General features: G+C 43.7%; 1 protein-coding gene across 7 annotated transcripts in view; it reads left to right on the forward strand.

Annotated features, from left to right (window-relative positions):
* Nucleotides 1-12,900, forward strand: part of Utx (Utx histone demethylase) — a 132,216-nt gene extending 119,316 nt beyond the window's left edge. For all 7 annotated transcript variants that reach the window (XM_075681700.1, XM_075681701.1, XM_075681702.1 and 4 more), the window contains 9 exons: nucleotides 165-264; nucleotides 2,447-2,517; nucleotides 2,970-3,104; nucleotides 5,925-6,209; nucleotides 6,684-6,843; nucleotides 7,438-7,744; nucleotides 8,971-9,097; nucleotides 9,651-9,818; nucleotides 10,853-12,900. In XM_075681700.1, the coding sequence (XP_075537815.1) occupies nucleotides 165-264; nucleotides 2,447-2,517; nucleotides 2,970-3,104; nucleotides 5,925-6,209; nucleotides 6,684-6,843; nucleotides 7,438-7,744; nucleotides 8,971-9,097; nucleotides 9,651-9,818; nucleotides 10,853-10,879 (1,380 nt within the window). In that variant the 3' untranslated portion in view covers nucleotides 10,880-12,900. The remainder of the gene's footprint in view (nucleotides 1-164; nucleotides 265-2,446; nucleotides 2,518-2,969; nucleotides 3,105-5,924; nucleotides 6,210-6,683; nucleotides 6,844-7,437; nucleotides 7,745-8,970; nucleotides 9,098-9,650; nucleotides 9,819-10,852) is intronic.
* The last annotated feature ends 3,564 nt before the right edge of the window (nucleotides 12,901-16,464 follow it).

Consider the following 16,464-nt stretch of genomic DNA (forward strand, 5'->3'; position numbering starts at 1 on the left):
AATGACACAGAGCAAAAATAATGTGTAAAGAAGAGAATCTTAAAATTTTAATGCATAAGAATACCAAAACTTAAATTAATGATAGTGCAAAGGTATTAGCGCATTTGATAGAGCTTTAGTTTTTACATAGTGTTGCTCATTTTCGTTGCTGCGTCCATTTGCAGTTGGAGAACAAGAAGCAGGCTTTCTCGCCGCAGCTGCAAGAGTTCTGCGTGGCACACCCCATTGCAGTGATCCGGAACATGGCCAACGTCCTCAAATTGGGTGAGTTTCGCCTCAATTTAGACGTCTCGCTCACTTTTTGAGCTGGGCACCTCGGGTGGACCCGAACTTTTGCAGTAGAGTGCGGGATTTCAGTGCCTCTTCAATGACTGGAATCTTGTCTGTTTGGTTATGCATTTCATTCTTTGCAACTTGGAAATGCCTGCAGTGCACAAACTGAAGTGAATTAAGATATGAAGAAAAAGCTGAAGCATCGTAGCTTGTAGCTATTTGGATGATTTTTTTTTTTTTTTTTTTTTTGCCAGTCATCCCAAAGGGTGTCAGAAGTTTCACAATAGTTAATCAGGGTGTCCTTTGTAAACAACGCTTTTTGTGATTAGCCAAATTTATTGTCTACTGTGCAGAAAGACAGCTTCATTGTCTGAATTGACTATGGATAAAATTTGAGATTGAAACAGCTGACAGTAGTAGTAGTAGTAGTAGTAGTAATGAAACAAGAAAAGGAGGTAGGAAATGAAGGGTCCTAGGTATTGTAACTGGATCACTACTCATTGGGCACCTGAACTGTCCCACGGCTGTGGAAAAGATGCAGGTGAAGAGAAAGATATGGGGGAGGAAAGATTAAAATAGTATAGACGTAGAAAAAATAGGAAAAAAGCCAAAGGGAATAGACTAGAAAATAAATACATGACAATTCAAGAACTGCATGGCTATACATAAAGAACAAGTATTTTCTATTTTATAATGGTGTGCCACTTACAATACCTTTGCCAGAAGCTCTACAGTAATTGGCATTGCTCACTATTTTGTTGACATACTTGTGTGACATTCTTCCTGTGACATTGACCTCTGTGCTTCCAGTAGCTCTAGGTATGGTGGTCCCAGTGGATATGGTTTTACGCTGCTGAGCCCGAGGTTGCGAGTATGATCCTGGCCATGGTGGCCGCATTTTGATATTGACGTAATGCAAAAATTTTCCCATAGTTCGATTTAGGTGCACATTAAAGAACCCCAATGGTCAAAAGTAATGAGGAGTCCTCCGCTACAGCGCTCCTCATAATCATATCATGTGGTTTTTCCATGTAAAATCCCAGAAATTAACTTAATTTTTTTTTTTTTTACATGTAGAATTTCCTTTAAAACTTTTCGGTGTAATGCTTTTTTAGGAGCGTTCTTGGTTATTGCCATCATTACCAAAGGTTTAGTGGCTGTTGTGGTGCTGTCAGTGTTGGGTATCTGCACAGCTCGGAGGGCTTGGTTCACTCGCCAAAGAAGTTGGGGCTTTTAGCTGTCGTGGAAAGCTTTCCTTTCATTTTTTTTTTAAGTCTAGGATCATTCGTGGATGCCTTCCCTCTAGATACGTTCAGGACAGACATGTATAGAAAAAGATGTCTGCAAAGATGAGGTCACAATGACTACAATATGTTAAATTTCAAGTTGTGATAATTATATTTGAGTGCCTTATCTGTCATTTTCACCCTGCACTCGATTAGAAATGTGATTTAGCATGCTGAAAGTGAGGTTTGGGATGTGGATTTGGTTTGATCATTTGTAGTCGCAAGTCCTATTGTCCGTCAACCTTTCCTCGCATTTTGGTTTGATTGGGATTAATGTGGGGCGCATACCTCTATGCTGATAGGCCATCATATTTAGCCTTGCCAGGCTTCATACTCGTTCTTTAAAGGTGCACATCAGTGATGCATCCTTAGAGTGAAGTCAGTGGTCTACCAAGAACCAGTGTGGCTCCACGGACCATTTGAGAGAAATACTGGCTCAACCTATTGCAATAACAAAAAGAAGGCAGACCACCTTCGTGAACAAGAATAAGCACTTCGTCCTGTCTTCTTTCTTCCTTCTCGTCTTCGTGCATTTTTTACAGTTTCAAGTTGCAAGTAAACCAGCTAACCCAGTTGTCCATTCTGTTACGAGAAGAAAGAAGAGGGACAGGGCAGAGAAGATGAAGCATCATTCACTACTAGTGTTAAAATGGTAGAATAAACGAAACATTATAGCTATTATGGGTTGCAGTTCCGTATTAGCAATTGTAGGTTACAGTATGCAGAAATAAAAAGAAAAGCCTGCATTTTAGTTCACTAACATGTGATGACGCTGATAGTTGCACTAGAGGCCTGCTCTGCATGGGTAATTTTTTCCATACACAAAATCAGTGACTCGCATGCATAATTGGTTACTTATTGGAGTGCACCTGTCTGTGCTTTTCCAGATCTTGGCCTTTTCTCTACGAAAACACTTGTAGAAGCCAATCCGGACCATACGATAGAGGTTCGCACGCAGGTAAGCCTCTTGAGGTGTCCGCTGTAACTCTTTTAGCTTGTTGTGCCTTGGCTCCTTCTCTTGTTTTGCTAGCAGAGAGAATCAGAGTTTGTGTTGAATAGTAAGAATAGCTTTTGCCTTTCCGAATGTTTAAAATATCGGGTAATTTCATTGTGTGGACACTTGACAATGCTAAACATAGACTTTGTTAAATGCTTATTATTAAAAGCTTGCACTCAGCTTCATTGACCAAAAGTTTTTGGAAGCAAGGTGAGCAAGGAGGCAGGAAAGATGCTGCTAACACTTACGCCACTGATTGGAGTCGTGCTTTCCTCATGCTTGGCATCCGTAAGCAGGCATGAAGAGTTTGCCGAGTAATACTTTATGAGGGAAGGATGCCACGAACCATCTGTGCTTGCACCAAAGCAACCTCCTTAGTGTCGCGGTGTTGTCTGGCATGTGATTTATTGCAGCTGATGCAGTCGCCGGATGAGAACTGGGACGCCGAGCGCCGGAGCATGGTGTGGCGCTGTGAGAGTCATCGGTCACACACAAGCATAGCTCGCTATGCTCAGTACCAGGCATCCTCGTTCCAGGAATCCCTCAAGGTTGGCAGCCTCTAGCCTTGCTTCGAAGCCTGTTTTCTTCTTAGTGGCACGGTGAACTAGATCTAACAAGCTCTGTAGACTTGATGTTGTTCCAGAGTCAGCCTAAATTTTTCTTAGCCATACCTAGAGGAAACCTTTCACATAAGTAGTAAGATCACCGAGCTAAGCAGTGACTAGGCTTAATTGACTTGCGAACCTGCAACAGTCTTTCCCTCACTACACTTTACAGCGGAGCTGTATATGTCTACCCTCCCACACATTTTTCAATGTCTGTGCCTCAAAACTCTCGCGCCCTCTATGAGGAGGCAATGCAAACCAGTAAGGCACGTGCTAAGATTTTCATCTTCAACAGAGTACTGTGCAAAAAATAATTAAATAAACGTTATTAATTTTTATAGCTAGTGATACGAATACATACTGCTCTGCAGTGTGTGGTCACGATGAATGTCCTTGAAAGTTACTAGTGGATGATCCAAGTTATGTCATCTGGTCTTGTGAGATAATAATAATTAATAATAATATTTGGGGTTTTACGTGCCAAAACCACTTTCTGATTATGAGGCACGCCGTAGTGGAGGACTCCGGAAATTTTGACCACCTGGGGTTCTTTAACGTGCACCTAAATCTAAGCACACGGGTGTTTTCGCATTTCGCCCCCATCGAAATGCGGCCGCCGTGGCCGGGATTCGATCCCGCGACCTCGTGCTCAGCAGCCCAACACCATAGCCACTGAGCAACCACGGCGGGTTGGTCTTGTGAGAGGATGCAATAACTGCACTACAGTAGATGCAAGAGTTGGCTCCACCCTTGTGCTGCCCTACTCTCTTGTGCATTTCGCAGTAGGGTATTTCTTGTTTGATAATGCACTCTGGCCATCACGGATGCAACCAGAAACAAACCCTTTATGTCACGGGATTTGGCTATAAATAGCCATGTCCACGTGAAGGTCTACAGATAATACACAGAACAAAGCTTTGGCATAAACGTTAGCTAGAGTGACTAAATGACCACAGTTCCATGAAACCCATGGGTTCTGTGCATAACTTGGTACACAAGGTTACTTGCCTACCAACATACAAGGCTAGGGTAGTACTGATATAATTGCAGTGTGTGCATATGTAATGAAGCTTCATACTTCTGTCATTTCGTTTCCTACATAGTTAAAGGGTCCCTGAGACGGTTCGGACAAATTTTATAGATGCGTAGGGTACAGCTACAGTTAATCATTCGCACCACAATTTGTGTGAAGTGTCTCATATTAAGTGAGCTACGAACGATTACAAGTTATCTGCCTCCATAGCCATGCATTTTCTTCCCAACTCGTTCGCGGAGTGATCAGGGCTTACCTCAGCCTTCACTAGCTGTTCATCATGATGAGACGTCATGTTGTCTACTTTCCGGTTGTCTTGGAGCCAACACACAATTTTCTCCAACCTCTTCGCCAGCTGCCTGGCAGTCGATCCCAAGTGAGAGCTATCAAAGCAGTGTGCGTTGCAAGCATTCTGTTGCAGCACCAAGCATGTCCGGTATTCCGGTAACCACAAGCAAGCTGGGTGTGGATGAGTGAAGGCATAAACTCAAGCTGATGAAGGAACTTTAGCATAGACATACGTGAGCGACATGATCAGTCTGCACGGTCCAGCCACCTGGTGGTGCAGAGCTTAACCAGCCAAACAAAGAGCTAATATTGCTCTAACCGAGTGTAACACATATTAAACATTTCGAAAATGAGTGTGTTCACAATTACGCTCCTTTGAAAAATTTACACAAGCAGAAAAGTAGAATGCACTTTGTTACTGCTACTGTGTGTGGCTGAGCTCTGTACCACTAGGTGGCTGCACTGTGCAAACCATTCACATTTGCGCCTCTGCTTAACCCGTGAAATAGCACGGTGAAACAGACAGGCCCAGTCGGCTTGCGCTTGCGTTTACCCAAATACGAGGCACTCAAAACACTATCATGGTAGTAATCACATGGTGTAAAATGACGGCTGCAAATGCACAGATCCTGGCGCCGATCGGATAGTGACAGTCCGATGCACTGTAGCCACTTCATTCATCTGCTGCCTTGCAGAGGGATGCAATGTCAAAGCTTGACATATTTGCAGTTTGCAGCCCACAATGTTTGCAGTCCACAACGTAACAAGGGCAAACTATGGTGCTCGCGAAAAGAAAGATCGAGATCAACACTGACCGTGAGCTCACGTCAACACGGAGCATGTCGTAACACAAGCAGATGACACTTGCTTTGTGCCAGAAGTGCTTAAGTATAGTGAGAAATTGTCCTTGTGCATTCTGTTTCTGTTACTTTCTTTTTATAGAAACAAATTAACTAACATTGCAACTATTACGAACAACATTTTTTCACCATAAAGTTGGAAAAATTACCAATACGTACCCTGGGCAGCCAATCGGATAGCTCGCCCTACTAACGTCATTAGGGCACCTTTCGTCAAATGGTCAGGGACGGCTGAAAATTCAGCTGAGTGGTGTGCTGCGATCGGTAGCGATGTCCATATTTCAAACCTTATAATAAATTACAGGCTTTACGCAGAGCGCTTAGGTGCGTCGGGTAAGAATCAAAGGACCTACCCTAACCACTCAGTACGTTTGTACAAAATCATCAAAATCGTTTCAGGGTCCCTTTAATGAATGAAAATAACTTGAAAATTTTTTGCAGTACGGCAGACTTAGAATTAAGGATTACCCAATTAAGGGTTAGCCTTTACTGTAGCTCGAATCTGATATGGTTTGTGTAAGTAGAGCTGTGCACGTTTATTTATGTCCTTGAAAACAGACACATACTGATGGCGTTATGCAGGAGGAGCAAGAGAAGGCGCAGGGTGTGCAGCGAGAGTCGGACAGCGACTCCAACTCATCGTTGACTCGGACATCAGCGGGTGGCAAGCGGTGGCGGCGCAGTGCCCACTTCAAGACCATCAAGTTCGGCACCAACGTGGATCTGTCCGACGAGCGCAAGTGGCGCCCCCAGCTGCAGGAGCTGACCAAGCTGCCGGCCTTCGCACGCGTTGTCTCTGCGGGCAACATGCTCAGCCACGTGGGCCACACCATTCTCGGCATGAACACCGTGCAGCTCTACATGAAGGCAAGTTTCCCCGGGTTGTGTGGCTACAAGCACAGGGTCAATACCAGCATGCGAATGGGCATGAAAGGCAATTGGATTGTACTAGTAGGTTCAGCAGTGTGACCAAATAATGGATATTCGTAGAATTTGATGAGGTGTATTTGTGTGCTTCATCTGCATGTCGGCTAATGTGCATTTCTGAAGAAAAGCTTTAGTGCCAGGTTTGTTGCCTTATACTGTAGCGTCTGTGTGAGCAGTACCGATATAAAGTCATTGTCATAAATTTTCATTCCTTCTTCAGTGAAACTTCTATTTTATTCCCAGCAAGTTCTATGCAAGAAGGCCATCTAACCAACTCATTCGGTCGTATCTCCAAGAGGCAGTGCATCTTTGTGTGCAGTACTTTTAAAAATAGTTTGCTTGCAGTGGAGTTCCTGTTCTTTGACACCTGTGTTTAAACACCTGTGTTTAAAGAAGTGTGAACTTGATTCCCAGGTGCCGGGCAGTCGTACACCTGGCCACCAGGAGAACAACAACTTCTGCTCCGTCAACATCAACATTGGACCAGGAGATTGTGAATGGTTCGCTACGCCGGAAGAATATTGGGGTGTCATTCATGGTCTCTGTGAACGGAACAACATCAACTACCTCCATGGTGCGTTTCGGTCATATTGTGTCTGCGAATGTGCACACTGTTTTTGTTATTTAAATGGAGTTACCCACCACTAGGATGAATAAAAAAATATTTAGTGTATGATTAACTTGTATTCCCTGATGTGGCCACACTGTCTTAATCAGCATTTGTCATGTTGGTTGGTGTCGACGATGTTAATATTGTATATTAAAATTGTATTACAGCAGGATCTCCAATTTCAATGCTTAGATTTTACTGATAATGCTGTGCTTTACCTTCACTGTAAGTTTAGTTAAACTAGGACCTTAGTTCATATGGTCATAAAGAATTGCTCCGCTCATAATGAATCACCTAAATAGAAGTTCTAAGTTGGATTGAGAGTTCAGACATAACTCCGCTTGGACAGTAATGCATCTGCCCCTAAAGAATGTTTTCTCTGACGCTGCCTGTCACAGAAACTGCAGCACTTTGTGCTACTAAGTGTGAAGTGGAAAGGTAGTAATTGCTTGGCATTGCAAAACGCTGTGTTCCTTTTGATGCTTGGTGTGGCATCTGTGCAGCATTCGGGAGACATTCTGTACCCCTTCGTAACACGGTGTCATTGTTCCAATGCAGGATCGTGGTGGCCCCTGATGGAGGACCTCATGGCAGCACGCATCCCAGTCTACCGGTTTCTGCAGCGCCCGGGCGACTTGGTGTGGGTCAATGCTGGCACCGTCCACTGGGTGCAGGCAGTGGGCTGGTGCAACAATATTGCCTGGAATGTGGGCCCCCTAAACGGCACCCAGTTCAGGCTAGGCCTCGAGCGGTACGAGTGGAATAAGCTGGAGGCCTACAAGTCTATTGTGCCCATGGTCCACCTCTCCTGGAACCTGGCACGAAATCTCAAGGTCTCCGAGCCGCAGCTCTTCGAGCTGATCAAGTGAGCTTGTCTTTCCGTAGTCTTCAGCTTTGCTTCCAGTATGCCACATTCATTTACTTATTGTCACAACCTCATCCGCCCAAATTGTATTCCACTGGCCGTTTCGATTCAGCGGAGTGGGTGCATGAAGGGGGTAGATTGTAGAACAGGTAAAGGCGGTAGTCCCGCCACTGGTACTTGCAGATTCACAGTAGCTGCTAAAGTTATGCCATGCATTACTGACGACCATGACCATGCTATCCTTCGTTGGGCAACCTAAACGTGTCATCTATGTGGCTATCCTTGTATAACATGGAAGCCATGATGCTCTTGAATCAAGAAAAAGCTGTAGACACTCTTCCACAAGCAGACCAAGATGTGACCTTTTCTGAGGCAGCTGAACTTTCTTTCTGCTACCATAGCTTTTAAGGTCAATGATCTAATACTGTGCCTCGTTCACCTGTAACAAACTTTAAATCAAATGACTTGTGCTCCTCACTCAAAATTTTAGAAACTGTACAGGGCGTCTTGTGTCAATCCCACAGTGTCTTTATTCACTACTTCATGCGTTTGCTGAAACGAAAGCAATTGCTCAGAATTCTCCAACTTAGGCATATGCTGGTATGCATTGGATTCATGTAAAAAATACTGTACTCATTTGCAACTGGCATGTCCTTTGCGGAAGAATCCGCAACTTAAGATGCCAACTTAAACATAAAGAGCTTTATCCATAGCCAATGGTGGCAAGTACCTAATTAAATTTCTTTAAAAAAGCTGTCATGTGCTAAAGTTCTAAAATCTCGCTTTAAGTTAAAATTTTGCTTTCCTTGACAATGGTGATTGTCAACATATCATTTTATTCTGCCAAACCATCTATCACCTGCTATGGGAGTGCAGTGCATTCGCAGACCAGTGTTCCAAGCACCAGAGCTTGGCAGCCGACTTCGAGGATTGGATCCAACCTTGAGTAGACGTACAGGGTGCTTCTCGAAGCGCTGTATATGTGTTGCCTGCAATACAGATGTCATCCACCTCCTATAGAGGAGCTTCGGGTGGCATCCACAAGATCGGCTGCCGACTCCCACATTGTCCTTCCTCTCTCCTTTGTTCTTTTACCCACCCATCCCCACTTAGGCCATAAAGCCAGCATTTATGTTAGTAAATGCTTCATTCATTCATTCATTCATTCATTCATTCATTCATTCATTCTAACACCTGGATTCTTGCACATTGTGACCCTTGTGCAGGTACTGCCTCCTCCGGTCACTGAGGCATTGTCAGGTAGTGGTTGAGTTTGTCAAGGGCCTCGGCAAGGAGATCCGCTGGCACGGACGAGCCAAGAATGAGATTGCCCACTACTGCACCAACTGTGAGGTAGGCGATTGTGCACTCCTTCCATTTCACATTTGTATTTGTGGGCTGAACGGGCTGGTATTACATATACGTAGTGCCATGTGATATTCGACATTGCGCTTGTACATTTAAATGCATTCAGGTTGTTTGAAAATATGTTTGAACGTCAATTTAGCAACATTTTAGTTTTGGTTGAATACTTATTCACGTCATCAATTTTTTTCTACTTGAGCTTTGCAGTAAAGTTTATTTCATGTGTTCCCGTGATAATCTTTTCATTGGGCTGTTACATCTAGATGTTTATGTTTTCCTTGAAAGTGGTTTGCCATTAAGGTTAGCTAAACAGATTGTATAGCCCAGCTGCAGCATGCATTGTGCTTGTCTCGGGAGATGATGAGACCTAAGAATTGTTGATTGCATGTTTTTCTTATAGTTGACACACACACAGAAATGGTACAATGGGGATTCAAGCACTTTAAGTAAAAGAAGTGACACACTACAATGTCTATAGCACAAAGTTGCTCTCATGTCTGCAGCTTGTTCTGTCTGCTTATGGACTCGCTCTTAATTTCAGGTTGAGGTATTCAACATCCTTCTGGTGAGAGAGGTCGACAAGAAGCATGTGGTTCACTGTCTCAGCTGCAGCCGTCGCATCAACCCTCGCCTTGACGGATTCGTCGTGCTTGAAGAGTACTCCATAGAAGACCTCATGGATGTCTACGACAACTTCTCCCTGCAACCTGTACGTGGTTTTAGGTGTAGCTCACAAATTTGTCTTGTGTCTCTTAATGACAAGGAAGAAGCACAAAAATAGTGCAATGGCATCAGTTGCTGCATTAATTTGAGCAAGTTATCCCATTTTAATGATTGCAACAATGTCATAGCACCAAATGGGTTTCACTGGAGCAAAAATCTTGTACTGGCTACAGCTGACTGTAGTTTGCCATAGTCTCATTGGAGAGAAGGGATAGTGTAGGCTATTTAAAGTTACTTTCATTTGTGCACCACTTATAGTGGATAGACAGTGTAAATGGGATTCAGATGTAAAGCAGAATGAAGGCATTGTTATTCACCTCGGTACTGTATGCATGAACCAAAATGAAAGCAGAAAATATTAAACTATAACAGATGTTGCACGAGACTACACAAAAGTGTGATAATGTGTAGGTGCAAGTCCAACCTATCTGGTGACCCAACCTGAATTGACATGACTGACTAATTGATTGATTGATTTTGTTTTTACTTCCATCCAACACAGTGGGCACAAGTTGCACACTTTTGTCCGTCTTCCTCATATACTTTTGAATGCAATTTCCTCCTTGAGTTCTGCCAGTTTATTTTGAGCCAGTTCTAATTTAAATGCACCTTTCATATGAAGCTCTGCTTCCCGTGCCCATTGCTGTTTCTGGCAGAATTTACAACAGTGAATTTTTCGTAGCTTGAATGAGTAAAAAAATCAAGTGATTGAGGAGGCATGGAATGCCTTTTTCCCAACCAGCACCTGTTATTAGTTATCCTCAACACTACACATAATTTTGCACCAGTGAAAAGCCAATACTAGGTATGTATAGTGTTACAAAACTCCTTGGAAAACTCTAGCTAGTCTGCAGTCTGCTCTAGCTGGACAATGATAGCTTGTCATTTGCAATAGAAGATTGCCTTGCCTATGTTGCTGATGCAAAAACAAATGATCTTTTGTGGCTAGTGGGCTTTGGTTATTTTGTCGGAGCTAAACAAGTGAGTTGACTCGCATTTCGTGACTCTCTTATCACACAGGCACAAACTCCTTCGAGCTCATCATGACAGTCAGCAGGGAGCCCATGTACCATACCTTGACTGCTGGAACAGTCACCCAGTCAGCCACTGCACTGGCCTGAGCAGCTGGCCTGAAGAGCGTACGCCCCCTCGTCAAGGTCCTGCCCGCACCTCTGAAGAAACAGCGGCAGCAGCAGCAGCAGCAGTCATTCGTGCACATGTACATAGCAGACCTGGCATCAGGGGACAAGTGCTGCTGTTTGTTGCTCATTACACACTGCTGTGGACATTGCGTTTTCTTCATACTTAGTGTGCCCCTAGAATTAAGGGCGGGGGGAAGACTTCTGTTGTACACTTTTACAGAAGTGTGTACAAACCTTTGTTTTGTTTTTGTTAGGAGCACTCATTAAAGAGAGATAAAAGCTTGCTTACAAAACCGGCAAAGAAGGAAGAAAAAAAAAAACGCTTTGGCTTTGAGCAAGGCACGGCAAGAGTGTAAAGCGTAGTCTCGTCAAATGTGGCAAGTTAGTTCTGCTGGTTTTGAAGGAGTGCACAAGTTGGCATGTGGCACTAGCACAGACGGCACATGTACCAAGGCTGGCTTTGCTAATGTAGTAGACAGCAAGAACACGTGTCTTGCGGTACCCATTGCTTACAGATGTGTTCCGGAGCCTCCTTTCACCGGGGGCTGCTTGCACGGTTCCATGGCATGTGCCACATCTAAGTCTCCAGGAAGAGCATAACTGTAGCAAGGTTCAGAGTGTAGTGAGCTTGTTGGTCGCCTGTTTTGTGTGGTCCTGGTCACTCAAGTACCGTAAGTGCTCGAGTAAGGGCTGCGCATGTTTTCGCACTGAAGGGGAAAAAACACATGCAAAGGCTTTACTAGTACCACACGCTGACCATCTTCTAGTGTGTGTAAGGAAGCGAAGTGCAGCTGCCATATTGTGAAGCATGTTTGCTGGAATGTGTGTTACGTATGTACAAGCCGTGCTAAGTACGGCCACTACAGTGGTCTACGACCTTTCATTGGTATTATCAAAAGCCACTCATGAATGGCTCTTAAAAATGCTGTGTGCACTTAAAAAGAAATACCCGACAGGTGTAAAATTTTTCAAGAAGTCATGCTGGCACGCCCAGGTGTGTGTGTGATGCCCACGCACAGCTGAGAGAGAGCCCTTATGCGAGCACGTGTGGGAAATAGCTGCAGCAGCATCGTACATGCTCCCAGTGCAAAATGTCATCCCTTCACCACATCTGTGAACACTGCCATTTTTTTCTTCATTGCCTGCCTGTTCAGTTCAGTTCATTGGAACACTGCCACTTTCCATCAAGGGCACAACAAATATTTTGGATAGTGTGCATAGTGTGATAGCTAGCCAAGCTTGATAACAATCCTTTTCTTACCATTGGGTGTTGCTGCTGGAACACAGTCTCATAGTGTAAAAGGACAAAATGATATGAAATAATTGCAGGACTGGAAAGAGCATTATTTTCTTTTCCTGCCATTACTTCTTATTAAATTGCGTCTTTTCTACACCGTAACTAGCATGAATTGAAAGGTTCACCATGTTGGTTATGTTCCAAGAACAGCTAACGTAAAGCAACTGACTGCCTCTACTCTGGATGTCACAAATCGGCAGGAGCCAATTATGTTCCAATCAATGTCGCATTATCGATTAAGGTTGAGCGCAGGCAACATTGCATTGCAGATAGACAAGCACAGGCGTTGCATGCGCTGATGTGGTTTCAGAACTGGAGCAAGCTGTGAAAGCAAAAAGAAATGATTACAGGATTTGTGCAGGTTGATTAGATTGTTGTACTGAAATGACCGAATTTATTTGCTCATTGAAAATTGTGTATTGCGGCAAAGCCCAACCCTCCTGAAGGCATTATGATGTCCCATGATCTCACTTCATGCATCAACATGTATTTATACACACAGACTTTGTACTAGAATGCAGCCCTTGTTTTCGATAATTGCCTGGCCCTGCCTCTGTTTTTGTGTAATTTATCTCGTGTCTTTGCATTTACAGACAAAGTTTATGTTTATTAAAAAATGAACTCTCTGATGTGTGAGTGTTTTTCTTTCAGCATATGTATGCACCACTGCTGCTGCCTCCTTGTTATAAATTTGTTGGGGCTCCAAGAAACAGGTTGCATTGCTGCAGGACCTCATCAAAATGAGTGTTTATGAGCAGTTGCAGATCTACTGGAGAAGCAAAACAAATGCGCAATAGAGAGTCCTAGCAGTGCCTTATCATTCAAGAGGCCAAAGAGCAAATGCAGAAAGGAAGGTGATGGACTCTGGAAACAAAATATGGGATTTAAACACACACAAGCATGAGAGATGCCATAAATGGAGGGAGGGCTCCAGACTAGTTTTGACCATATGGGCTTCTTTGAAGTGTACCTAAATCTAAGTATGCGACCAGTTTCTTTTTCTTGCATTGTGCCCCCATTGCAAACTATGCTGGCAGGTCGTAATAGGTTCGTTTCAGTGCTTTGTACTATCTTCCTCGGCCTTCCTTTACTGTATAGCTGCTAAATTCAGAGCCACCAAACCTCTATAAGTGGTACGATTCTTAAAACGTGGCATTAAAAAATGAGAAAATATTGTGCTTGGGGGAATCCCCGGGAGATGCCACTTCATGCAAACACTGCAAATGTTTTGCTCAAGGTGGAAACTTGTAACTGTCTCACCGAAGGGGAAGCTACCAGCATTTTGTGTTCCAAGTTGTTCTTGAGCTCGAGAACCAATGTTGCTTACGTTACACTTCTACATGGTTTCTGCCCTTGCTTATACTGTTACAATACCACTGTTCCCAACGTTAGATGCCAAACAGGGGAAAGGCCACATCCATTGCTCTCCAGTAACGTCGTGACATCCATCTTTCCAGTGTCAAAAGTAGACCGTGATGGATGATGGATGAATGGCAATACTCTGCCACGACTTAAGTGCATAAGCACTGCTATGCCTACCAAACAAGGGAACCTGTCTGTCCATCACACAAGACGAAGCGCAGCAGCAAGCAAACTGACCTTCATGCTGCCTCTCACTTCACTGTGAGCTAAGTGGCGAGAACATGGTACACGCGAAGCTATCAGCACTCTGCGCACTCTGTCCCTATTACAGATTGCTTTCGAAATATGCCCGCACAAATGTGCCACACGCAGCCACCACCGGAGTACAGTTGATAATGGTTCGTCGCGGATGGATAAGGCGCTAAAGAGTGGTAACAGCTTATAATGACAAGAACGTCATCAGCGCACCTGGCACTGTGTCACCTGCAGTAGTTTGCTTGCATCGTCAATTTACCCGGCGCCACCATCTGCAGCAGTTCATGTTGCCGCAGCACTGTCTTTTATACTGGGGAGGTATCTGTACTGTAAGAGTCCACCTAGTGGACGCGTCCATTTTGTCTGCTGTCGAAGTTCTGATTGGTTGGGCAGCCGCGAGGCGACACAGCCAATCAGCACCTCAGCAGCATATGAAATGGACATGTTCCCTAGGTGGACACTTGCAGAATATCTCCCCTGGTAGGATCAAGTTTCGTAACATTGACAATGACACTAGGCTGTTTTCAGAAAACCACGAAAATTTTCTGAATTGTTTTAATGAACAATTTATTGTGAACAGCTTTTATTATTGCAATATCAGTGGTTCATTGGTTATTTTCTGTTGTCTTTTATTGTTAGTTTCTCATGTTGAGTCACAAGGCCACAGAAATGGTCTATATGTAGCGCATATTTCTTGGAACAGAAGTCAAGCGTGCTTTCATTACACCATGCGGCAAGTTATGAGAGGCACCGGGCGGCAAAGCATTTTTGTCAAGCCTTGTGCACACGAGAGGTCGCCAGAGGCACTTAATTTTCCTCACAATCACTAGTGCTAAGTTGAAGCTCCAAACACGACTTGCTGGAATTTTCCAGTTCCAATTGTTTAGCTGAGGTTAAAAAATGTCCAAGACCACAACAATTTCAGCATTGAAAAGGCGGCCATTGTCGCTGCAGCTGCCATTTTTAAAACCAAGGCAAGCCAAGACTTCTGCTTAACTTTCTCCAACTGTGCCCTCAAAAAATTTGTTTTCTGGAAAGCTGGTGTTACTTACGAGCACAGCAGTCACACCAAAATGATGAAATGACTGCTCCTCGTCTCTGGCACTTAGTATCCTGACTAAGGAAAATCCCTTGGCACTTAGTATACTAAGGAAAATCCCTTTACGAGTGAGACTTGTCAATGGCACGGAAAGGGCTAACCCTTTAAGGGCTCTTGATCTTGACTCATTGCGAGCGATTGCCACTTTTTGGCTTATGACGAGTGAGCTGTTATTTTGGAACTTTTGAATGGCTCAAAATGGGGAACAAAAAGCTGTCAAAGGGTTTGAAAGGAAAACGTTTCATAAAATAATGGCAGTAGCTGTTCCAGTGTCTGTGTTTTTAGTAAGATGCAATACTAGATGATACACTAGACAGTTAATGATTCCGACACTGACACCTTGTTGCATTGTTTGCTACCTGAAATGAGACAGCAACGGAAAGAATAATTGCGAAGAAACCAGGATCTGGTATAGGTAGTGCAAGAAAGCAGTTTGGAACATGTTTTGAGCACTATCATACAGCTGGTAGTCTGCAGTAATTTGCACAGCCATCAATGGAGGAACACTACACTACAATCTTTTCCACAAAGTTCCAAATGTGAAGTGCGCAGTTAATAACAGTAAATGAAGATTCCTTGCCATACAAAATTTCCATACGTCTTCATGTGCTTTAAACACATTGAAGCACCTGCTGCGGCGGCTTAGCGGCTATAATGTTGCGCTGCTAAGCATGAGTTCTTAGGATCAAATCCCGGCCGTGGCAGCCGCATTTTGATGGGGGCGAAATGTAAAAGCGCCCATGTCTCATGCATTGGGGGCACCCTGGTGGTTGAAATTAAACCGGAGTTCCCCACTATGGTGTGCCTCATGATCAGATCGGTATTCTGGCAGGTAAAACCCCGGAACTCAATATGGTGAAGCATTTCAGGGAAAAAAAATGCCATTATGAAATAAACAAAAAGAACCCAAATAGGTTACAGTCGCATTTTCAAAGATCTAAAAAACCTACCACATATCTCCAATGTAAAGTAATGACCGTAAGCATAAACAGTAGAAAACAATTACAAGATATATTAAGTTGATCTTAAAGCTGGTCTCGGTACGCCAAATCTTGGCGCCTACACCGGAATGAGTTAATGCAGGAATTTGCTTAAACTTTCTCCTTATGGCTTCAATCGACTTCATTTGCAACAAAATATTGCATTATAAATGCAACAATTCACGATTATTGTATGTGCAAAGCCCTATTGCCTCCTGCACGTAGAGATGCGCAATTGCTTCAAACTCGAAAGCCAATAAAGGCAGATGGAGCATAGCAAACAAAGTCACATGAACACCTGAAGCCACAAGAACAAATATCAGGCAAATCTATGAACTAACCATTTACGTTCCTTGTATAATTTTAGTAGAAAGCTCTTATGTGATAAATAGCAAAGTTTGCCGACGTTGTGCAGCAAAAAGGCTTGGTACGATGACGTTTATATAAAAAAAAAAAGAGTGCTGCACACGTCTCTTCTGGCTCTGCTTGCATGCTAC

Source organism: Dermacentor variabilis, chromosome 2 (assembly GCF_050947875.1).
Source record: "Dermacentor variabilis isolate Ectoservices chromosome 2, ASM5094787v1, whole genome shotgun sequence".
Classification (NCBI taxonomy): Eukaryota; Metazoa; Arthropoda; class Arachnida; order Ixodida; family Ixodidae; genus Dermacentor; species Dermacentor variabilis.